At 38.6% G+C, this 25159-nt stretch overlaps 1 protein-coding gene across 12 annotated transcripts in view; it reads left to right on the top strand.

Moving 5' to 3' along the window:
- Positions 1–25159, top strand: part of DLG2 (discs large MAGUK scaffold protein 2) — a 1063600-nt gene that overhangs the window by 260660 nt on the left and 777781 nt on the right. For 2 of the 12 annotated variants that reach the window (XM_076328378.1, XM_076328372.1), the window contains exon 1: positions 16320–16856. The exons of 9 other annotated variants lie outside the window; for them this stretch is intronic. In XM_076328378.1, the coding sequence (XP_076184493.1) occupies positions 16737–16856 (120 nt within the window). In that variant the 5' untranslated portion in view covers positions 16320–16736. Of the gene's footprint in view, positions 1–16319; positions 16857–19217; positions 19277–25159 lie in introns of those variants that run through there. One more of the 12 variants, XM_076328377.1, reaches the window with a different exon arrangement.

The following is a 25159-nucleotide window of genomic DNA, read 5'->3' as shown; positions in this document are numbered from 1 at the left end:
ACAATGATGCTTTTTCTGCTTTTGACATGCAATAAAAAGTAGATGGGACAAAGCACAAAGTCAACTAACATTGGAAAGATATGTACATATCCTAAATTATTATAGGTCCCAGGTAGGTAGCATCTACGTAATGACCAGTCCCCAGACATTCAGTTGGATCCTTGGGATGTTGCTTTACTAAAGGGATTTGAACATTTCTGGCTTCCAGGAGATAAGAGAAGCCTGCAGCTGTTGGAGAGGACAAGTTTGAATTTCCTTTTTGAAAATTACTTTTTTCACCTAGCAGCCACTGGGTTCCTGAATTGACTGGTGACTATTTCAGCCTTTTCTGATTCATGGAGAGTCTTTTTTGTCTTGGCTTTTGAAGAGAGAAGAACAGGCTGAAAATGCTCCCAAATGACTATCCTTGCATATGGTCTCTGGTCAATGCTTAGGTTTTAATTTAGTGTTTAACATCCCTCTAGTCAAGCCTGATGGGGGAGTGCCCATTAACATTCCTGCCTTTCAAGACTGCATTCCTCATGGCCATCCACTCTTTGTTAGCCAGCTGCTGAGTTCTGCACTCTGGCATTTCATCACAGGGTTGGTTATCAGGTTTCAGGCTTTCCCATACACAGATTCATTTCTTTTCTGGTCTTTTCTTTTCACCTTCTTTATCTATAAATCTTGGCTATTTCCTCTCAAGGTTAGGCTATTTCAGGCTATGGACTGAATATCAAGAGGTGACTCAGCTTTTGCATTACTGGTGGAAAGGAGTTCCTTAAATCCTCCATCCATTTTTGTAGCTATCTGGGAGGAAAGCAAGGGGATGAATCACATTTCCAGGGAGCGTGTGTAGAGATGGGATGCAGTTTTGATTAACCTTCCCTGCACACTTAAGGAGCCTTCTTCCTTTGGAGTCATACACCAAAATGGGAAGTAGATTGGTCTAGTTTCTGGGGGGGGGGGGGGGGGAATTAGTTTATTGAAATTTTATTAACTAAAAACATTATTTGGATTGCAGTCTGTGGACTTAGTAATACTGTTGTCTGTGACTTGTGCCGTATCAATGAATACAGCAATACAGCAGTGCTTCCTAGCATGGTTCCATCAGTCTCATTAAGCCTAATTCCAGTGCTTAACTTGGGCACACTTTCAGTAAAATTTTAGACACCTGCCTGAAAGCAGAGGGGATGATACATCTGCCTACCATAGCTAAATATCTGACAAAAACAAAGAGTGAGGTAGGACTCTCAGGACATGCAGCGGACAACCTACCTGGCTCAGGCACTTGTCACTCTCCATAGGCAGAGGGAACTCAGGAGACTCCAAAGTCCTATATGGTCTGCTTAACTTAGGTCTCTACCTTTTCCATTGTGAGTAATGGGGAACCAAGAGGAAAAGTCCATTCACTCAGCATCTTGCCATATAGCCCTCCTCTGAAAATGATGGTGAGTGATCTAAGTGGTCCCAAGTGAATGATCCAAACACAAGGATCTCAGGTGAAAAGATGGCATCATTTTTGCTGCTGCACCACTACTGTGATGCTAATGGTAGTCTTGACTTCATCTAGATTTTATGCTTCTTAGAGGAATTAGACAGAGGTCAAGGAAGGATTTAGTCAGGACTGTAGCGTCTATCTCCCCATAGGTGAGTTGCAACAGGGTTTTAGGTTGGACATAGTTACCAATTTATCAGAATACATGCTTCGAGTACGTGTTAATTTAAAGATGAAGACAACTTCCAGGCTAAATCAGGAGATACAAATTAATTTAGGTAAGAAAGGCTTTAGCAGCTCTGGAGAACCTGCAGAACTCACAGACTGGGTGGCTATTTGAGGCTTTATATGGGTTTTAGGTGTCAGGCTATGTCCCAGATTAGTTTGGATTAGGTAGACTTGATTTAACATTGCTTTTATTGTAGTTGTTTTGGTAGCATCTGATAATCCTACAATGTTCAAAAGACTTAATCGTGCTCATGAACTAATCTTCGTATATAAGGACCTGAGATCTTGTAGGTTAAACATCTTGCTCTTTATCACACTGGTGTGCCTATCACAAAGGAGGGAGTTAAACTAAGTCTTAAGAGCCACGAGCTATTGCCCAAACCAGTGAACTCCTGACCTACAAAGGGCAGCGAGCAACTACTGCCCCACTAAGATTTTTCATATGCAGTTTCTCTTTTTCTTGGAATTAAAGAATATTCCTTTACTAGTTTCTTTCTGTGTCCTATTTCTGCAGCTGGACCTTCTGACATGTTACCTACATAGCTCTGAATTCTGTTTCAGGCATAAAACTGTCAGAGGCTTCTTCAGAAAATTTGGCTAGAGCGCATAAATTCCCTTCCCCTCTCATGCCCTCACCTTGAACTTGTTTTGTGTGGAGATTGTAGAGTAACTGGAAATAATATAGTAAAATAAGAAGGAGTAGGGCAATGAAAGATTCTTCTTATAGGCAAGATGAAGACATTGTAGGCTGCTCTGGGTGCTGCATAACTACCTTTGGCAACTATGGCTCGGTGGAATGTAAAACCACATACTGGGAAAACATTAACACAGTAATTTAGAGGTTATTTGAACAGAGATATGAGTATGTTGATGGTGTATTCTAGTGGAAAGTCCAGAGAAATATTAATAAATGACATCTCATTGATTTTGATATTTTACTAAGAATATAGCAGTGCTAAATGCTTGATCAATTTTTTTTTTCTAGAAATATGGGGTGCCAACCCAGAGATGTCTTCAATATATGCTGGGAGGGTCATTGGAAAGATCAAGTTCCATTCTTGAAATCAAGCATGCTGCTTGTGATAGAGGAAGATACAAATAAATGCATTCACATAGGGAAAAATACTTTGGGAAATGCTGTAGGTGATAGAGCACAAAGCTGCACACTATAGGTAGTAGAACACAAAGATTCAATGAGCATGGAGATATGTTTGCTCAGATTAAGGAAATCAAGTATTTCAAATCAGTCTCTAAAAATGACTTGAAAATATTAACCCCTATTACTTATATTTGTCATCCAAAGCTTTGCAGACTGAAGCGTGTCCTTACTGAAAAGTAAGGTGCAGTTGCAGTGCAGTTGCAGAGCAGCAAGGACTGGGAGTTGTAATAAGAACATAGACACTTTTAGAGTGATTACTGGGAATGATACCATAAATACCAGTTTGCAGATGAGTAAACTGAGGGGTAGACCTGTTTACCACACCTGGTAAACTGAAAGAGAGGACCTGAGAGCCCTGGCTTTCAATCCAGGCTCTGTCTGCTACCAGTTTGTCTTCTAGTATAGAGATATAACATTCTATTTTACACTATTTGCTATGCAATAATGAAATAATGAATAAACAGATCTTCATTGTAGTAGCAGAAGCCAGGAAATGAAAAGTAAATTGTGATCTGTTTTGGTCTCAAATGTTTCCCAGTTCTATTAATGCAAAACAGGTTTTACCTATTCAAGCTGCGTAGGGCAATATGTAGGCAGAAAGTGCTTTATGCATGAACTTCAATTTTCATTCTGATTTTAACAATTAGCATTGAATTCTGTGTAAATTATCTAAAAAAACCCATTCAGAGATGATGGTAGATGTATGACATCCATGATAATAGCACATGTTGCCATAGACACAACTGTTCAATATGACACTGGGACACTGCTTCTTAAAGAAACCCACTGAACTTGTATTTCACAATGCCCTGAAATTATGCAGTTGTGAAAAATTAATTAGAATTCTTTCACTGAAGTGGTGGTACCGTAATGTTGATTCTAAAATATTCAACAAGCTATTTCAGTGCAGAGAGCTGTCAAATGACAGAGAAAACTAATGTATCAGAAGTACTGAGAAATGTTTAAAAGTTTTAATTATAGCAGGTGGCCAACATTTCTGAGCATTGCATAGCTTAATTTAGAGTTTTAACAGCTTCAGTTATAGCTTTGGAATTTCTGCATCTCTTACAAAAATCCATCTCATAAATTGGCATGAAATTCCACCATTTGTAGAAAACATAGGGCAAGAAGCAGAGAACGATGCAAAGCCGAAGTATGAAATGATAGCTTGCTGTTACAGACAGTAACGACTGGGGAGTTGCAGGCTTTTCCAGATTGTTCCAGTCTTGTGCTTTTTTTTTTGTGTGGATTAGCAAAGAAATACATCTGGATTTGGGCCAGAAGGCCTGGGCTATCATCTAGCCTGACTTCCTGGACAGAACTCCACTGAAATCAGCAGGCAGCAATCATATGCCCATTTAGTGTATTTTGTGGTTTGGCTTGTTTTTCAAGAGCATTGTATACAGCAGCAGCACCCATTACTAAGCAGATTTCTGAACAAGTATTTAGAGAGATACATTTTTATCATTAGAAAGGATAAACTTATGCATGCACGTAAACACACTTTCTGTCAACCGTTAAATTTAATTCTCATTACCTTATTACATCACAGGTTTTGTGAAGGACCAAGAGTCATCAAAGGTGGGGAGATGAGCTACATTCCTGTGTTGGTTTGGTGGAGGATGGAAAAAAGCCCTTCCTATGGTGTATGTTTATTTTATTTATTTATTTCGCTTATTTCTCTCTCTTCAGACTCAGATTAAAAAAAAAATCAACAGCTGTATGGCATCTCTCCAGCTCACAAAAGACTAACCCAAATGCATTCTTCTATTTTCTAGACATGAGTCACCTCTCACAACAGATCCTCCTATCCTCCTCCCTTGTGATAAGAGAAAAATCTTTTTATAGTCCAGTTTGACTTGTCTTGCTGAGTCACTAACAAACAACTCTTAGTGGCCTTTCCTTGATTATGATTGATAAATACAAGCTGGAATATCTCCTGCCCACCTGCCCTTCAAATGTACTTCCACTAGAGACCCACACGATATTTCTATCATCTAGATTAGGACCAAACTCCCTGACTTTCTGAGCAATCATTACTAGTTTATATACTTTCCATCATTTTTGCAGTGCTTATGAGAGTAAACTCCAAGTAGGAACCAAATCAGGAAACCACCCTTGGATTAAAGGTACCCAAGAACTGTGAACTTACATGAAATTTTTCAGATGACAGTATTCTTTTGTTCAGAATACTATCTGATAATTGCATGATGCCCTTACACTGTATCCAGTGTCCCAGTCATTGTGACTGGACAAATATTCACAAACACCTCTTAAGGCATATTTCAATATGTGGATTCTACGCTGAATGTGGTGATGAGCAGGGGATAGAAAAAGATACTATCAAACCGTGTTATTCTGCTTTTGTAGAATAGCTAAAGTAGAGCTGATAATCTGCCAAAAGGATACCAGGGAGCACCAACTCTTTTTAACTGAGGTTTACATACAAACTCACTATCGTGGTGTGTGCATTAACATTTATTTTATACCTTAAAGAACATCAGTAAAAGTCTTTGAAATGAATAAGATGGGTTTTTAGTATTGGCTTTAGTAAAGGTAGATTTTTACTCAGAATATATCATATTTTACTCTGATATTATTTATTCTTTGGGCCAGATTCTCATATTTTATAGGACTGTAGATCTTTATGACTCTGTTGGAATTAAAAGTTACTTGATTGACAGTAGACTCTGGCTTTGTTTTCCTAAGAGATTTGATGTTATTTTTGGTTAATGTGTGAAATGGAGCATGCTATCTTTGGGTCAAGCGGAGTGCTATTTCTAAAACTATTTAAATAAAGTATTAAGGGAACAGAAAATTTTTCTCTCAGATAAATACGGCTGTAGTCAATTGATATTCTGCTGTCAGCATGCATGTCTCATTCAGTCTTGTCCTCCATGCAAAAGAGATATTGACCCTGTGTACTACACTGGGAATAATTTTGCATATAGATGTAATAACAAAATGTTTATAGACAGTCCCATAGACAGAAAGATTGCCAGGGATTTTCAGCTTTTATAAATGGTTACAGAGAAAACAGTGCTGAAATCAGTTAGCTTGTGAAATATCATCAGGTTATAGCAGTAATTTGCATTTTATAAGATATTTCAACTGAAGACATGCTCTGAATTTATCTGATCTTCACTGCATGTGACTCAAGGGAATATTGAAGTGAGAAGAGGATATCTGTGGAAGAAATGTGCAAGGCATGATATTTAAAAGGAAACCTCTAACTGCTTGGAAATAATAGAATTGGTTAAATAATACCAGTGCAAAAATGTTCTTTAACTGCTGGAAAATAATAGAATTGCTTAGATACTATCAGTGTAAAATATTTCTATTCAGACGTAACTTGTTGAAAATATTTTGCGGGTTGAGATAAAATTTTCAGTGATAAAAAGTTGAAGTGAATCATTTTGACTTTCTAGACTAATTTTGATAATATGGAAATCCTCTACTTTGGTGCTGTCATTTACATTTGCTTTATAATATTAAACTAGTATTACATGTTAATATTCTATACTTTATTTTTCATATAGTCAGCGTTTTTTGGCTTTGTGTGCCAAATTCTCCACAGCTCAAGTCATTGAAGAGTCTGGTGTCCAGAAAGAAATAATCATGCTTTGTCCACATTTGAGGTATTTCTTTGAACCTAGAACAGCAAAACAATGATAACAGTGGTTCAGTCAGTAAGTGTTGGGCATCCCTACACAGTGTAAAATTAAAAAATTACCTTTTTTTCATGATCCCATTAATTGCAGACCCTAAAGAGATGAGGTCTAATTGCTGAGATAGGCCTTCTCAACAGTTTTCAGAAATAGCAGGTGAAATTCTCAAAAGCCACAGTGGATTCAAAACTGTGTTGTCTGATTAGCTGAGCATGATTTAGAGGATGTAGATTTTTCCACTTGCTGCTAGGGAATACTTTTGTTTTAGGAATCCTGTTTGAAAGAAGATATCATTCACTATATTTCAGTAATTTAGAAATAATATTTCAATTGGTGTGTAGGAGGTATAGAAGGATGTAACAGAAAGGGGGGAGGGAACAAGCACGAGCAGTGCTCTTCTCATTATGGTAATATGTATATGGAAATTAACCTCTTAATGGTTCCAAAAAGTTGATTGCTACATACATATTTACACGTATGTATATATGTATGCATATATAAATGTGTGTATACATTTCACCATTTTTAGTGGTGTCTAAGTTTTAAAACTCATTCTGAGTGCCTAGTGGAGATGAGAAAATTGCATCACACCTGCTGTAAGACATCAGCAACAGTAGAGTGATACCAGTGTGAAAGTGACAGAAGGTCATGAAGGATGAAACCTTTTTCTCAAGTCACTTGTGTTCCTGGATGCCCCACTTCAACAGGGCAATGCAAAGAACAGCCATCAATGAGGTTGCAGGGTAACATACAGAAAGGATAAGTGAAAGACATGGGTAAAAGTGCTGTTTCTGAGAAAGACATACACCCTGAGAATTTTCTGTAATTAATTTGTATTTAAAAGATAGGGAACAGCTCTAGAGGTACTAGTGGAAAGGCAATCATAAAATCCTAGAATGGTTTGGGTCAGAAAAGACCTTTAAAGATCATCTAGTCCAACCCCCTGCCTTTGACAGGGACATCTTCCACTAGATGAGGTTGCCCAAAGCCCCATCCAACCTGACCTTGAACACGTCCAGTGATGGGGCATCCACAACTTCTCTGGGCAACCTGTTCCAGTGACTCACCACCCTCATAGTAAAGAATTTCTTCCTTATGTCCAATCTAAACCTACCCTCTTTCAGTTTAAAACTGTTACAACTTGTCCTGTCCTTACAGGTCTTGGTTCTTATAAGCCCCCTTTAAGTATTGGAAGGATGCAATAAGGTCTCCCTGGAGTCTTCTCTTCTCCAGGCTGAACAACCCCAACTCTCTCAGCCTTTCTTCACAGGAGAGATGTTCCATCCCCCTGATCATTTTTGTGACCCTTCCTGGACCCGCTCCAACAGGTCCATGTCTTTCCCGTACTGAGGGCTCCAGAGCTGAACATAATACTGCAGGTAGGGTCTCACCAGAGCAGAGTAGAGGGGGACAATCCCCTCCCTCAACCTGCTGGCCACGTTTCTTTTGATGCAGCCCAGGATACAGTTTGCTTTCTGGGCTGTGAGCACACGTTGCCGGCTCATGTCCAATTTTTTATCCACCAGTATCTCCCAGTCCTTCTCTGCAGGGCTTCTCTCAATACATTGATCCCCCAGTCTGTATTGATACTGGTGATTATCCCAACCCAGATGCAGGATCTTGCACTTGGCCTTGTTGAACTTCATGAGATTCACATTGGCCCACTCCTCAAGCCTGTCAAGGTCCCTCTGGATGGCAACCCTTCCATCTAGTGTATCAACTGTACCACTCCGCTTGGTGTTGTCTGCAAACTTTCTGAGGGTGCACTCAATCCCACTGTCTATGTCGTTAATAAAGATACTGAACAGTACTGGTCCCAGTATGGGCCCCTGAGTGACACCACTTGATACTGATCTCCATTTGGAAACTGAGCAACTGTTTGTATTGTAATTGACTGTGACTCTTTGTACGCGGCCATCCAGCCAATTCCTTATCCATCAAATAATCCATCCATCAAATCCATATCTCTCCAATTTAGAGACAAAGATGTTGTGTGGCATAATGTCAAAGGCCTTACAGAAGTCAAGGTAGATGACATCAGTTGCTCTTGCTTATCCAGCAATGCAGTCACTCCATCACTTCACTGTAGAAGGGCAGCAGATTATTTAGGGATGATTTGCCCATTGTGAAGCTATGTTGGCTGTCTCTAATCACCTCCTTGCCCTCCATATGCCTTGACATAGCTTCCAGGAGGATCTATTCCATGATCTTACCAGGCACAGAGGTGAGGCTGACTGGTTTGTAGTTCCCAGGGTCCTCCTTTATAGCCTTTTTAAAAATGGGTGTGATATTTCCCTTTTTCCAGTCGCTGGGTACTTTGCCTGACTGCCATGACTTTTCAAATATGATGGAGAGCGCTTATCAACTACATCTGGGATGCATCTCATCGATTCCCATGGACTTGTATACATACAGCTGAAAATAATACAGCTGAAATACAGCTGAAAATATTTTGACTTGATGGCTAAAAGAGGAGCTGAAGTAAGGAGTGTAGTCATTGGTAAAACTCTACAGGAAAAGTCTCAATCAGTCATGGGAGTTTTTTGCTGACTTTATTGTTCCTACTAAGATAAGATTTAAAGTCTTAGTCTGGGGATTATTTTTATGATTTGGATAGTACTAGAGGAAAAAGTATCTAGGTCGGCCAGGTGTCTTCAAATGTTGGTAGTCACAGGTCCCAGAGGAGATACAGATATAGCATGCATCACCAACTTTCACGGAGGTAGGTTGCTGACAAGGATTTTTGTAATGTTAGGTGTATAGTTATACATAAGTAATATGGATGCCTGATTTAAGCACACTTTTCTTAGATTCCATAGACAAATTGGCAAATTGTATTTGTAAAAGCTCTGATTACAAGGGGATCATGTATTTACACCTGTAGAGGTACATTATTTTGGTTTATTTGGCTGTATTTCAAAGACAATTCTCTTCACTAAGACATTTTTTCTTCCTCCATCTTTGTAATATGCTTATTTTGAATATTCCTTTCTTTTTTAAGGAAAGAAAATAGATTATTAGATTTATTACATTATTAGAATAATTAGATTACCTATTTATTCTTTACTGAGCCCAATAATTTGCTTTTGACTCATAAGGCTTCTAGAAATATCTTGACTCTTGATTTGAAATCATTAAAACATAGAAAATATACTAATTACCTTGTAAATGGGTTCACTCGTTAATTATCCTTTGTTTTCAAATGCTATGCAGGTTTGAAATAACTTTTCAAGAACTGGCTAAATTTAAACACCTTTTCAAAACAAGGTATTTGTCTCATTGATCAGATTTCCAGCTGAAGTTTGTTAACATATTAGGCTAATAATGGTTATCAATTGAATGAAGATGAATAGTTACAGCACGGCTAATGAATATCCATCATTGTACTCTCTATTGTAAAACCTAACACTTTGCTTGTTTAATGAAAATACTGGCTACATCAAAAAAAAGCCTAAACCTATGTTTTCATGAAAGCATAGGTTACTTCCACTGTTACACAGTTTTATACCGTATTTCTCAATCTAACAATAGGTTCCCTTTAAATAGTTTCCTCGACTAAAATCACAGTACAAAACCCAAAATCCTAGGTGTTTTGACACATACAGGTCTTTATCAAGTACAATATGAAATCAAGTTGTTCTTATACAACTTTACAGTAAGAGCTTTAATTTTTTTAATTTTTTTTTCATACAAAAAGACTACAGTAATTTCCTGGATGAAAATTGCTGGAGGTTTATTTTTAAGTACTGTAATAAATGCAGTTGAACTTTGGAAGTTCGTTCCTTCTTCATTCATGCTGTTACCATGGAAATGTGGATTTTATGCTTAAATGAATTAGCTTAGTTCATAAATTATAGTTCATAAATTATAAAAGTAAAATGTTAATTCATAATTGGGGAGTGATGGTAAATCATGAAAAGATAGACATCATTTTCCCCAAGTTTCATTTTCCCCAAGTTTTTCAAACAATCATGATAAATGATTTTTTTTGGGGAAAACAAGCATAGTCTTCTAATTGTCTAGGCTTTTTACCTTGTCTTGAGCTCTACATCTATGTGGGCTGAATCTCGGGCAGTGTATATCAGAAAGGCCCAACCACCTTGTATATTAGCTTCCATAGGGAACAACAGTGAAGATACTCCCTTTCTTATTTTGCTCTTGGTATACTGTCTCATAAATAGGCACCTTGCATACAAGCGTATCCCTGTATATGTGTGAATGTGTGTGTACATATAAACAATACAGAATAAATGCGAATCTGTCTGTCTACACACACTGCTATCAAGGTGACAATCTTACCCTACAAAGGTGAAAGTATAAAAAGCACCATGCAGAGATGGCACGCTTCAGCATACGTTTGCTCTTCCAGCACTTCAGAACTATAGAGTTTAGGACTTCACGACTTTCCTGCTAATTTATCCATCATTACGATACCTCCCAGAAGTGGAAAATGAAAAAACACTCCAAAAAGAGCAGTTTTGCTAAATTAATCTCATTTGGATAAAAGGTGGTACCTTCCTGTTGATCATCGTCTTGATCTTCACAGAAACATTCCCCTAATAAGAATAAAGGACCATCTAAAACAAAGATTGTATTTCCTTCATGAGAGATTTTGAAGGACATGTTAGACAAACATTTGCCAAGAACAGTCTATGTATGGTTAATCTTCCCTCAGCAAGGAAGACAGTCCAGATAATCTGCTAGGATTCCAGGTTGCCATGGCCTTTAACTTGACTGTGGATGGAAATAACTTTTCAAAGGTGTTATCATGAGAATGCAGGTCAAGAAGAAAGGCAGCTGTCCATCATAGTCACAAAATGAAATGCACATTGTGGAGACATGTTAGTCATCAATTTGAGTGAAATTCAGGAAATTCAAGTGGGGATCTTCAGAGCTGAAAAAGTCTTCACAGCCTGGGTCTCTCAATGAAGGCTATAACAGAGTCATGTCTTCTCAATCAGTTGGATAGGATGAGGTATAAAATAAACTTGATCCACAGGTTACAGGTACAGCAGAGGAAAAATGGGGCTTAATCCAATTCCTTCTTTCTGGGCCGCTGTTCCTTGTTTTGCAGTATTCTGTTTTAGGGTCATTGGGAGCAATGAGGAAGCCTTTCCTGAGAAATTCACAGTCATAGAGAAGACTCACAGGATCAGGCCATTGTTGACTTATTTTTTATTTATTATTTGGCCATATAGTTTCTTTAAATTTTCTTATTATAAATGGTTTTATGGCTCTTTCAAAATACTAACCACAATGGATTCGTTCATAAAATATGTATACATTTAATATTGAGAAGGAATGATTTCTAAGTAAATTATATGTTTTTCTCATATATCTGATCAAAACCTTCCTCAGTGCAACCACAGAGGACAAGAAAGCAGAGAGCTGGGACATTAGGAAGAAAAGTATTAAATGCTCAATAATCAAACAGTTATATTAACAAGACTGTGCAGGAAAAAAGAAACCGAAAGTTTTCAGAAAGAACCCTGGCTTAAGTTAAATCAGCCCACGGGAAGGTCTTTGCTGTTTACTGGCCTGGAAGTGAGAAAGAATATTTGATACAGCAACTTTTGCATCAGAATGCCAGGGTGCCAGAGAGATGTTTACAATACTGGAGATGAGAGTTTGTAAATAATCTATTCAGCCTTTTTCTTTCTCTTTCTGGACATTTTAAGATTTGCTGAGCTCAAGCTGCTGATTTAGGTCCTCTGTCTGTTATGTTTTACTAGACTTTGCTATAATGGAAAGCCTAAGCCAGCCTTCTTGCCAGTTGTGGCTTTTGTTCCACGTTCTTCTTTCTGCAGTTGTTTCCAGATGCCCCATAGACTCAATCCACTTTTCAGGAGTCAACATTTTCCATCTAGAAACTGTAGACCCTACAGCACCCAAGACCTGCAGTCTGTATCAATATTTTCCGCGCTATCCCACCCCCCGACACAGATATTTTCAGTGTAATTATATTCCTGTAGCTGTGGAAAATATCATTTTCATGACAATTTGAAGTCTCAGAAATGGGGAAAGGAGTAAAATCATTCAATTTTAAAGCTCGTGCCGAAATCAGAGGCATTTAAGCAATGTAGGACTAGGGTGCTATATAGATTGTATCACTGCAGTGTGCAAAGACAGGGTGTGATGGAGCATGACTGTAGCCATAGTGCCATGACTGCACAAGCCAGTACCTCCAGCATCACTGCAAAAAGGAGGGAGAATTACACCCCTGGCTGCTGAAAGTCAGTGGCGCGGATTATCGATGTTGATACTAATAAGAGTTGCATGGCCAGACCCTACAGATGGCTTTGCAAACCTCCACCATTATGTTCAACTCCCTGCAGACATCCCTGCATCCTCTTTTGGAGGACAGGACTGTCATTTCTCCCTCTGTCTACTCAGAGAGCAATGCACCCTCTTCTTCAGTCCTTTCCCCCTCTATTTTCTGTTTTTTCTAGATAATCTCTGCTTTCCTTGTGATCATCAGAGAGTGATCACAAAATCTATCTCATTGCAACAAGCCTTTTAAAGGCAATTTATAAAGTTTACCCACAAATGTGGTGCTTAAGTGAAGTGGAGCACATTGCACTGTTGTAGAGCAAACACTGGAGAGCGTTGCTTGCTTTACTGCATTTTTAGTCTGTTGCTTTTATTGTCGCCCTACTTTAAAATACCATCCTTTCCATGATGCCTGGGGAAAAAAACAAACAAACAAACTTGAGAATGTTTAGGCTGCTGAGGATGAAAATATTACTCTCTGGTATGGTTTCATTGTTCCCCTATAAGGTTTTCCAACTACTGTCTGCTTTGTGCTTGTATCATGCCGTAGCCCAGTGGGGGTCCTTGACCACAGCTTCGGGATACAATGGCATTAGGGCATTTCTACTACTACTACTATTACTACTACTACTACTACTACTAGCTCTTATTGCTCTTCTTCTGGGCAGTGTCAGTGCTGTTTGACTCTGCTGCAGTTGTCAGAGGAGCTGGTGGGGCGCATGCTGCAGAAGGGCTGTCGTCCCCCCCCCATCCTCCAAAGCAGACTGCCCTCTGGGCCTCCTGAGATCAAGGTCTTCCAGGGCAGCACATTCCCTCTGCTCTCTTTGAACTGCTGCGAACAACCAGGTTTTCCTTCCAAGTACTCCCTTTTGCCCTTCCGAAGGCACAGGAGGATAAAGTAACTATGAAATTTCACAGCTCAAGGTAGTGGCTCCAGTGGTTCTGTCATTTAAGAATATTCAGCTCACAAGTTGTGTGTCTTTCTAAAGAGGGTCTGTAATGCAGCTTTTTTGGACTACTGTCTCTCTACTGGTTTTACACTTAACCTATTTTTTTTTTTTAATGGAGTAACTTCTTTTATCTGTGGGGTTCTTCCCTGTGGTCTCCTGTTTAAAGAGGCCCTGAGCACTTGAAATGTTCTGCTATTTTTGGCATGTCTGGCAGACTCGGGCAAGGCTTTTTCCTCACTCATTGTTATCAACTCTATGTCAAAGACTGTAAATACCACCAATATGTGATGCTTTTGAGTAGCTGTTAGTCATAATAAAATACTGTATGTCCTTGATGAGATGTCGCCTTTAAAAATTAGTCTGCTGCAATACGAAATGTTTTGGCAGAGGTGAACAAGCCCTGCAGGGATCTGCTTGTGTAGATTACCTGAAGTAGCCCCTGCTAAATGTGTTAGGTTGGTCTGCTATCAAAGTAATACCTTGTTGGCTGGTACAGAGGTTTCAATTTTCCAGCAAATTCTCAAATGCCCCACAGTTATTATAGGAGGCATCCACCACATGGATGGGAGTCTTCCCTTTTCACTCTTACAGTATTATGAGGGTCAGGGTCTGTAATTTCCTAGATAACTTTTCCTCCTAGACGCTCAGGAGTCATGGGAGGTTTTTCTGAGTGAAGACTTTGGGACTGCATTACTTCTTGTTTTCCTAAATGAGTCTGAAGTCTTTTACACAGGTGATCGCTTGAGAGTCATATAGTTACGCAGCCCTGCTTTCTTTTTTTGAGATTCCTGTTTTCCCCATGTTGGGTTTGTTTGCCTAAAACCAAAAACATTAACTTTTTAGGATCGTGAAGAAGAAAGTTGTTTCAAAGACTTTGCTGACTGAAACCTTGTGAAATTCCTTTGGCAGAAAGGAGGCTTGAATTTGATTTTCATATGCAGCTACATGCTTGCCTGAGCCTTGCCTCGCTGTTCAGGACTGTGCATCTATTCATCTTTGCTTTTTGAATCGCATTTCTCTGGTGGATCAGAATTCCCCAAGATCTGTGATATTTTTTCAATGACTAAGAAGCTTAATTTTAATTGTTAATGTACTGTACTGCAAAATAAACCATGATTCCTTTCCCTTTCTATTCACTTGAAGAGTGTCAGAAAAACACATCAATTAGCTCTCCCATGCTTTTTCTGCGCAACACATTACTATGTTTTAGCTTATTTGATGGGTATTGCTGCAGCCAAAGTCTGAACTATCATAACTTTGGGATATCCCAGCTTTATGAACTATGGCATCTAGACCATATAGTCTACCTATTTCATTACTAATAAAAATTGCAGAATTAGATTTAAGAACAGGGTTCATCTCTTTTGTTCTGGAAGTCATTGCTTGTGCCAAAGAAGGTTGTGATTACTAATTACTTAATTTGTATGACAGATGGAGCTGGGGATCAAATTAAGTAGCTGTCTTAGGATACATTGTAGAGCAATATCTAGCTTTAAACACGACTGCCTTTTTCATTCCTAAAAAAAGGCACAAACAATGACAGGCTAAAAATAGCTGTTCACTTGGAGTTGACGACAGTTTCTGAGAGCTTGTCTTTAGGAAGATGTTGGAAAAAAACCTGCCGTCTTTTCCCCTCCCCCCTTTTTTCTTCTTTAAATGCACGTCCTTCTGTTTAAGCTTCTTCACCTCATTGCCCACAGAAAGATACCCACTGACTTTGATAGGACTTCAGTATTTCTGCAGATTTCCAAGGGGGTTTACGTAAAGCATTATTTAAAGAAACCCTAAAAGTCACTGCAGATATTTCTATTAAGTTATGCTTATCCTACACAAATTGCTCTGTGGTGATAGAGAAGGAGGTAGTAAAGCCTTTTCCACGCTTTGCCTCCCACAGTATCTGCTGCAGTGAAAAAAAAAAGAGGCTCTCTTCTGGTTTTATTCCTGAAGACTGCTTCGTAATTCAGTATGAATATCAGTGGTTCCCGGTGCTGTAAACAAAGAGTTGAGTCTTTGACTTTGTGTCCCTGCAGTCTAGTAAACAATCAGTTAATTTGTAGCATCCCAGTGGTTGACAGGAGTGAGAGAAGTGGTTTGATCTTATTTTTGTGCTTGTGAATTAAAGCTTTGCCTTCTGGCTAGGTTCTGAGTTCCCTCCTTCTGGAAGATATTTGAGCATTTTGAATTCAGAATATGTAGTTACAAATGTGAGGGCACAGCCTTCTCCAGGATTTTTCTGCTTTCATGTAAATTTTTCTCTGTGTTTCAAATCCTAGCAAGCAAGAAAACAGTTTGAAAATGATGTCCAGTGTCTGAGCTAGGAGCACAATGCAATTCAGGATCTTTAGAACTAGTCCGCTGCATTTCTATTAAATGAGAGTGAAGGAGTAGGTGGGACTTTTTATTTAAAAATAGATTAGCACAGGGGACTGAACTTGCATTTGAGGAAACGTTAATAAGCCAGCCAGCCATTGTCCTTAATCAGAGACTGTATTTGTAAGTAGAACATGTTGAATCTGTCATGATTGATGACGTTGTCTTTGTTAAAAGGGGTGCTGCATCTTTAACAAGAGCAGACAGAAACAGTGCAGAATCTACAGTAAATTTGAGAATTGGAAGAGAAATCTTTCTTCATTTTTCCGTGTATAACGTTTGTAAAATATTGAAAAGAAAAACATCAAAGCCAGGGGGAAATAGAAGTAACTCGCTGCTTACATTTTAATTCCTCACCTTTCCCCTCTGGGTGAGTTCCCCCCTCCTTTTTCCCCCCTGAATTTAAAATGCTGGAAGGAAAAGCAACTGAGGTCCAAGTTTCAGATGCTGAATTCTCTGCTAATTGAAATTACTGGGCATATTTCTATATATAGTCGATGAAGAGATATGTAGCTTTCACTCAGTGCCTTCAAGACATGTCTTTTTGTAGTCAGAAAAACAGAGATCAATGCATTTTCAAACTGACAGAGGGAACGGATGCTCCTTAGTAGCACATGCTCGGGATCGTGTGTGTACCGTTTGTGCAGAGCAGAGACGCTGAATACTGGTCCATATGCTCCTTGTTTACTGCAATGTTTTTTGCATGTTACTGTGCACTCCGGACTAATGTGAAGGTAAGAGGAGACGAGACAACAATTTGGCAGGAATGTACATGTAAAACCAGCTGCAGAAAATGTCTACCTTGTGTTGCTGGGTACTTTGGAATTGCTAGCTGAACAGGCATATTATTACAGGTGGTTGTGGAGGTTTTATTTTATCGTTGTCTGTGTAGCTAAAGCATAGAAGCATGTTTTAATTTTGCAGCTTAGCGACCTTCAGTTTTTAACTGCTTGCAGTTCAGGTTCTGGGCTTGTATGATCTGATAAACATGTTTTGCTACTGTCCAGGTAGGCCAGAAGCAAGATGCCAAAGGCTGTTTGTGCAAGGCTACATAGCTTTATATAGGATAAGAATTCCTATACTTTAGTCCCCCATGCATCCTCCAAGTGATGCTGCTTGCATGCTTTCTTGTTGATTACTTGTCTGAAAATCGGGGTCCTTGCTGCTGTTATCTGGGTTGGTTTTTGTGCTGATTTGTTTCTAACTTGAAACAAAATGCATACAAACAAATTATAAGCAATGTCCTAAGAAATAAACAAGGGATTATTACTGCAAAACACTACAGAAAAATGCCAGCTGGCAGCACTGGTCTCACAGTAACTATTAACCAGTGTTTGTCACTCATGTCAACATTTGCTTGCTCTGTTAATTAGTGTCAGAACTTCAATATAAGTTGCTGGATATATTACCTTCTCTGCAAGTAGGACAATATTAGCAGACAGGATGATTGGCATTGAATCGAGCTCTAAGCCAAGCTGTGGGCCAGCTGTGGGAATCCAGTTGCATAATTTAAATGAATTACAGTCCTTAGTCAACATATTGGGGAGGTACTTTTGGCATTCTGGCTTTTTCAACTTCAAATGAGTGTGTCTCTGTCTGGGAAAGAAAGCACTGGCAAATGCCAGATAATCACAGTTAGAACGGTTTTACCTGGAGAAATAATTGTAAAGGATATTTTGCTTTCAAACTTCTTTAAGCATGCCTCTGAATTACAATGAGTTTTCTGTGTCTGCAGTTGGTTTGATAATAATGAATTTCATATTTGTTTATTAGGTCAAAATAATTTTTTGCCATTTGATTAAAAAAGTATTTTGTATTAAAAGCTCACATTCTAAGAGTCTGCTCCTATGTATGTGGTCAAAGTCTGTACTGCTGAATGCTGTACTGAATTGCTAAGCTTTCACATTTTATTACTTTCTAATTAACTTCTGCAATTCACCTTCTGTGCCACTTCTGAGGAGAGAAAATATATTTGCTTCGAATATGTGGATAACAAGCCAAAAAATACAGGTTAAAACTTTTAATGCTGTTCTGTCTTCCTAAAATACTTCCATTGTCCTTTCCTTATGCTTTCCCTATAATGTTTTTGGCAGGTTAGTAAATTATACCCACATTATATGCCTTGTGTTCCACACAGTAAATTGTCAATAAAGAAATGTTTTGAGACCAACCATTCTTTATTGCTCATTTTGTCCCCCAGCCTGCAGTACTGTGCTGAAGGTGTTCTGTTAAAGTGGGTCTGTTGTTGAGAAATGATTTCTCAGTTTAAATAAGAATAGGTACAGTGGAAATTTCAATATAACTATTTGTACTGTAATTTCCATGAGATATCTTATCAGTAAGTACCACGGCAACTGTTAGGAGTCTCATGGGTTTAACTTTTGAAATGTCTTTGTCTCCATTCATAAACACAGAAAAAAGTGAAAGGTTTGTACTAGCCCAAGTCTGACAATTGTTTGGATAAGATAGTTTTAATTTGTTGGAACTTCTTCAGCTGTTAAGTGTCTCTGGAATAATTGTTTGATATACAGTATCTGTTATTTACATGATATTTTTCTAAGGATGTTATCTTCAGTTTTCTAATTTCATCAAACTCATCCACTTTCAGTGTATACATTGATCATCTGCTTTCCAAGCTATACATCGGGGTACAATAACATAAAAAAACTGCATAAACTTTGCAAATCCCCCCAGGAACGGCCAGGTATGGCAGTGTCACTTGCATCTTCAGTAATTCCTATTTTCTTTTTCTGACATTGAACATTACTTAATAAATAGAAATTTATTGAAAGGGGCTCCCCATGCCTGGTCATTCTAAAATGTATTACATAGTGTTTCTGCAGAACTCTGCTGCTTTTAGCTTGGTTGGCACTAACATAAGCCACAGCTTTATGGGTGGCCAAAATAAATGAAATACATTATAAAACATCTGTTTCGAGTTTTGTATTTTCCCCCTTTTAAATGGGTGGAAAAATCTTAGTGGTTCTCAAATATTTTAGTCCTTAAGTCATAAGATAGAATTAAACTATAAGTACAGGCTGTAACAGGAAATAGATTTCTTGCCCTGGAAAGTGAAAAAGAAAAGCAATTGGGTCTGTTTCTGATGGCAGCTGCAGTTTATGGCTTTAAAGAAAGCAGATTTTTCAAGTTCAAGGTAGGACTCTCACTTCTTGATTGCCAGTCTATCTGAAACTGCCCATGTGAACTTAGTTGGCGTATGCAGACTTATAAAAAGAAAAAGAGGTCTACCCCATGCATTCGTAATCAAAGCCTATTTTTACAGCTTACTAAGGAATAGTACTGACCATGAACACATACCTGCCTATGTGAATAATTATTACTTCCTGCCTGAGCAGAAACAAAGTCAGTGGTTAAAAGAGGGAGAAAGATGTCTGAGAAGTTATGAGCAAAATATCTTTCTCTGTCAGAGTTTCTCTGGAGCTACATTTTTAAAATGAAATTCAGCTTGAATTAAAAAAAAATAAAAAGAAAATATAACTCTTGCTTACTATTGCCTGTTTACTAGACACAGCGTTATTAAAATTCTACATTTCTGACTGATCTTTTTCTTGCTTTCTCATGTATGCACAATTTTGTACCTCAGTGGAAGATATAAATGAGCACAGAAGTCAGGGAATTAAAATCTAAAAGCAGTGCCTCCAAGATCAGAAGTGCTCTTGTGGAAATATGCAGTGTGCTTGAAAAAGTGAACTCCTACTATATGCAGTAGTTAAATATGTTGTTGCATTTTCAGCATGACTAAATCTCAGGAGCACAGGCTAACCATGGCAGGGGGCTGCCCAGTGTCAACTATTTGTAGTTTTAATTGTGTCCACTGTGTATTGAAAATACTTTGTGTATTTATATGCAAGAGATTTTTAGAGGTTGCCATTAAAGACTTTCTGTTCTTGGCTTAGGCAAGTATTTTAAATTCCCTCAGTATTTACTGTAAAACTATAGGAAATATTGCAAATATTTAGGTTCCATAGTCTAAGCTACGCTTGAAAAACTTTTATGGACTGGGGTCTTGCTTTTCTTAAAAGTTTGTAGGAGTTTTGCCTTCCCCTTCCCTTGATGAACTCTATGTGTAGTTCTGACAGATTTTACTGTGATTCTGGGCTGCTATTTCTGGCTGACAGTTTGAGGGTCTTACTGGAGGCACAGCTGGTGCTTCTGGGAATTTGAGTAGCAGAGCTGATGTCTTTCATTTGTACTTTAGCATGAGACTTGATGTGAGCGCTGGGCTCTCTCACCTTGAAGCACCTCATTCTCAGCAGCAGTCAGCACTGGTTTTGGGGTCGTCAGAGCTTCACGTAAAAATCTGGGGGTTTTTTGTTATGAATTCAGATCCATACTCTTTGAAGTGCCAAAGGCTTCCCAGGAGGTTCAGAGTTACTTCAGCAGGAGTTTAAGGCTGTCTTCATGTTATGGATAGACTTGGCACCTCACAGAACCAAGCTCCTACCTGAACACTGGGTTAACTAAGTGCCTTTTTTTGTTCTGACTGCTAACTTTGGGTCACCGTGGTGGCGATAGAAGTTTTCTACATACGATCCCTTGTATCTCCGGTGCTACAGCTAAAAGATTATGCTAGCCTGGGTCAAATGGTAACCATGAAGTGATTTATGGCTGAAATTTTGATCTATGCATTGTGACTTTTTGAGGATCTCAGATGATGCAGAGGACCCGTTGGGATAGGAATGGAGCATGGCCAGGGCCCATGGAGGATCCTAGAAGCTAGCATCATTTAATCGCTTTCGCTTTCTCTGTTCCTCCTCTATTCCCACCCGCATTTCAAAAATATAAGTAATTATTTTAACCTAGCAGTTTTCAATTGCAACATAAGTTGCGGATTAAGCAATAAAGGCAAAAGAATCATAGTAACAAATAGCAAAATGTATCACTGCCAAAAGCTGCAAAACATCACAAATGCAACTGAGCCGCTGACTTCTGCCTACATTTTTACACACAGCTGTAACTCTTCCCCTCTCCCAGTATATATTAGTGATATAGCTACAAAATTAAGTTGTGTATATCACATATTTCACCACCTGTACCAAGAATTGTTCTGGTCTTCCAAAGGAAAAGAGTTTATGGATCTTTCAGACTTGGGCCTGTATTGCCAAAATATGTTCTGCTGTAGTCTTATGGTATTCTTTGCAAATGGGGGATGAAGTCAAAAGGATTTGGACTGCCAGCTGTCGCAGACTTCCAGATATGGTCCTTGGTTTCTTATGCATATTTTCCTCCTTTAAATGTTCTATCATGCACCATCTTCTAGCACCTCTCTATTAAGTGAGGAACAGTTCAGAAGTCACACGCATGGCTTTGATATTGTATTTTAAAAGGAGTAAGCAGGAAAGATTGGTTTCTCACTTTTTCTAATGTAATTAAGAATAGACTCAGGGGTATTTTTTATCTGAGTTTACTCCTTTTTGTAGTTCTGATTATGTCTGACAGTCTGACTTACTTTACTCATAACTCCATAGTCATAACTACAATACAAGTGGCAGGTCAAAGTATGGTCCCTCTACTACTGTAGGACACCAAGGCAAAATGTAGGTTAGTCCTAGAAAGCAAACAGAGTTGGTGTGGAACTTCCACCGAGAGGTTTGGGGACAAGGAAAAGGATAATATGTAGGTTGTGAATATCTAGTTGCATTTCTGTAATACATCTTGTCATCTGTTTATAAAACGTTTGACTAGGCTATAAAATAAGCAAGACCTTGAACTTTATAAGGGATTTGTTTAACAACTGCGGAATCTAGCCTTGAGAGCTAAAAACAGCTGAGCTGTTTGTATTGCTGTCATCCTTTTGTTAAATAAAGATGGAATTTTAGGGAAGAGAGAACTTATTGCAAAAAGGGGTTAGTGATGTCTTGGACCAGCTTCTACAAAGAGGGCTCCCTCAAAATTACGACAGTAGTAATAACACAGCATTTCTTTCTTTTGCTAGCTTGTCGTACCTGTTACTAAAATATATTGCTACTGCCCACTCTCATGCTCCACAGGGAGTTAAAGTTCTCATTTACGGTCCAGTTTTTGCAATCACACCACTGATGTTAGTAGGAGTTCTGGTAAACAGAAGATCTGAATCCAGTCTCATACAGTTCAATGAGGAGTTCTGTCTGAATAAGAAGTACATTATTTGAATCCTGAAGATTGATTTTTCCACTTCTGAAATCAAACTTGGCTGGATTTGCAAGCAGTTAAAATACCTAAGTACATACTTTACCACTCCACCCAGCTGCAAGTGTTGATTTACAATACATGGCCGTAACAAGTTATGAATGAAAGCGGTAATTAGAATAGATTAATAACACAGTGGCAGCTCTGGTTTTCTATATATAGTAAGATTGGGGCTATATTTAACACATAGACCAGAATAATATTCCCTTAAAGGCCATTATAAATGTGTGAATAGGTACAGAGATGCTAAAATGACAAGCACAGTATAAGAAATTAAATCCACTACTAAGAATTCTTTATGAACACTAAGCAAATATGAATATTATGCTATGGGGATAAGGGGTACTTATCTAAAGTTAGAAGTGTTAGTCACAAAAATAGTGGTTGGAAGATATAGAAGAAGCTAGGCACTATTTTCTTCATTCAGAAATTTCTGGATAGATACTAGTACCAAGAAAAATATTTCAATTCTATTTTGTGTCTCCCATTTTAATGTGGGCTCATTAGAGCTTATCTGATGAGCTATTCTTATCAGAAATATATAATTGGCCTTTTTGTTAGAGGAGAACTGAAAAGATCTAGGACTATAAAAGTATTTAAATTTATTGGGTTTTTAATATGCGCAAGTAACTAGAATATAATATCATGTCTATATGTGACAATTTTATGTTTACATAAAAATAATGAAAAGTTAAATCCTCTACTGTTAAATCACTGCTGATAGGTTTGCCCTATGTACTAAAGATGAGAGTGTTTGTGTGATTTTTATGAGATTGCAACAAAATTAGATCAACAGTCCTGACAGCAATGCTGCCTACAAAATATTGAGGAATGTGCAGTGGACCCAGGCAAAAGTAAGGTTTTTTTTTATTGGGAAACTCGGTGACTCCTATCACCCGCGTGGGGAGAAGTGCAGAATACCATTAATCAGTGATGGATGGAGTTAATAATAGCTTGCCACAATTAAAGGCTGCCCAACAATCTCTCCTGGTTAGCTTCTATCTACGCTCACTTCTAACTTAACCTGTTTCTCCTGTCCCGTTTGCTCACGCTAAGTTGGATAAAGGTATTCTGTGTCTGTGGTTAAGTGAAGTGCTGCATTTTTCAGGGCTAGTCTTCACAGGTGTGTCCTCTCACTGCTACTGGTTGCATATATATTTTGGATGTGCTGAGATGTTTTGTTCCTATCCAGGCTCCCATGTTTTTGGCATCGGATGAATGTATGAAATGCTTGTACCTGTTTTTGGAGGGGGAAGCCCCCACCCCCTTCCTTCCATGATATCCTTACAGACAGTGGGAGACAAGGAAAGTGTTTTTTGGAAGTAAAGATGCAAAATAAGATTCCGAAAGAATTGATATTTTTTCAGTTGTGGGGACACACCAAAGAAATGGCCTCTGGAACACATTCAGGCAGTCTGCATTCCACCTGTGTCCCCATGCCAAAATAATGACTGATAGCTACAGATTAATGACTAATACAGAAGTTACAGAATGAAAAAAAACTATTATTAAAAGTATCACTCTTTTCTCAGAGGAGAAGGAGGTGGCTGATTTTTCCCTTTCTATCTCCAGACAGATCTCAGTGTTTGAAGTAGTGTAAATACTCCTGATAACTGAGTAGCTTCCAGACTTCTTCTGGAAAGACAAGTAAAACAAAATCTGAGTCCCATAAAAACAAATCAAAGAAACCTGAGCACAAGCATTTTTTGTTTTAGTCTCACTCTCACCAAAGAGGTAAACGTCTCAAATTTCAAATAGGAATCTCTGCAGAGAAGTAATTGGAAATGCTTGCCTGCCTTTGATAGCACAGAGGATCATTAAAACCTTAGAAAAGGAGGATTGACTGGAGAAGTAAAATGCAGAAAAGTATTTTCATCCAAGTTGCAGGACAGATGAAAAATAGCGTAGATACTTCACACATATTTTCAGATATTTTGGGCAGGATTTTCAGCCTGCTCCAGATTTGTTTTCAAAACTTCAGTTTTCATTTGCAAACAAAAATAAGTGGCCAAGTTTTCAAGTTAGACAGAACAATCATAATTAATCTAGTCTGTCAGCACAGACTGTAAAACTACCATGAATTGTTGGAGGAAGGGCACACCTGCCGTACCTTTTAGAAAAACATTCTGTTTCTGTTGAATAATTTCTGATGAGGGAGAACCTCTCACAACCTTTACAACTGTATTATTCCAGAGGTTAATTAGTCTACTGGAGGCATGTGCCATATTTCTAGTCTGAATTACTCTAGTCTCAGCTTCCAGCTTTTGGGTCACTTCCAGTTTTTTGCTACATCTTAATCCACTGGACTGAGGAGTCCACTGCAAAGGGTTGTTCCCCCCGTGAGCAGCTCTAGGCTGCGGCGAAGGCATCACATAGTCATCTCTTTGATTAAGTAAATAAACTGAGCTCCTGGCATCTTTTACTGCAACGCATGATTGCCAGAGCTCTCATCCCTCTCATGACTTGTCTTTGAGCTCTCTCCAGTTTCACAGCAGGCCTCCTGATCTGTGCATGCCACAGCTGCACGCAGCCTCAGAGCAGTTGCGGCCCCGTGCAGAAGTAATAAATGTCCTGGCTCCCGCTAAACATACTATTGTGTATGTCCAGAGTTACACTGGCTCCTTTAGCCACATTGCTGCACTGAGAGTTCATGTTCTGCCCCATATCTAGCAGGATTGCCATCTGCTTAACAGCAGACCTCTCTGGAAAGCACCCGTAAGGAAGAGTTGCTTGCTTTATTCCCGGAGTTAGCACTTTATTGCTGTCTGTGTTAAAAATACATTGATCTGTATCAGTGACCTGTCTTCTGCACCATTTACCAGACTACCTTTTTTCTGTCATTGCTAAA

The sequence above is a fragment of the Aptenodytes patagonicus genome, chromosome 1 (assembly GCF_965638725.1).
Source record: "Aptenodytes patagonicus chromosome 1, bAptPat1.pri.cur, whole genome shotgun sequence".
Classification (NCBI taxonomy): Eukaryota; Metazoa; Chordata; class Aves; order Sphenisciformes; family Spheniscidae; genus Aptenodytes; species Aptenodytes patagonicus.
The sequence above is the reverse complement of the archived record's forward strand: the minus strand, read 5'-3'. Positions and strand labels throughout refer to the sequence as shown.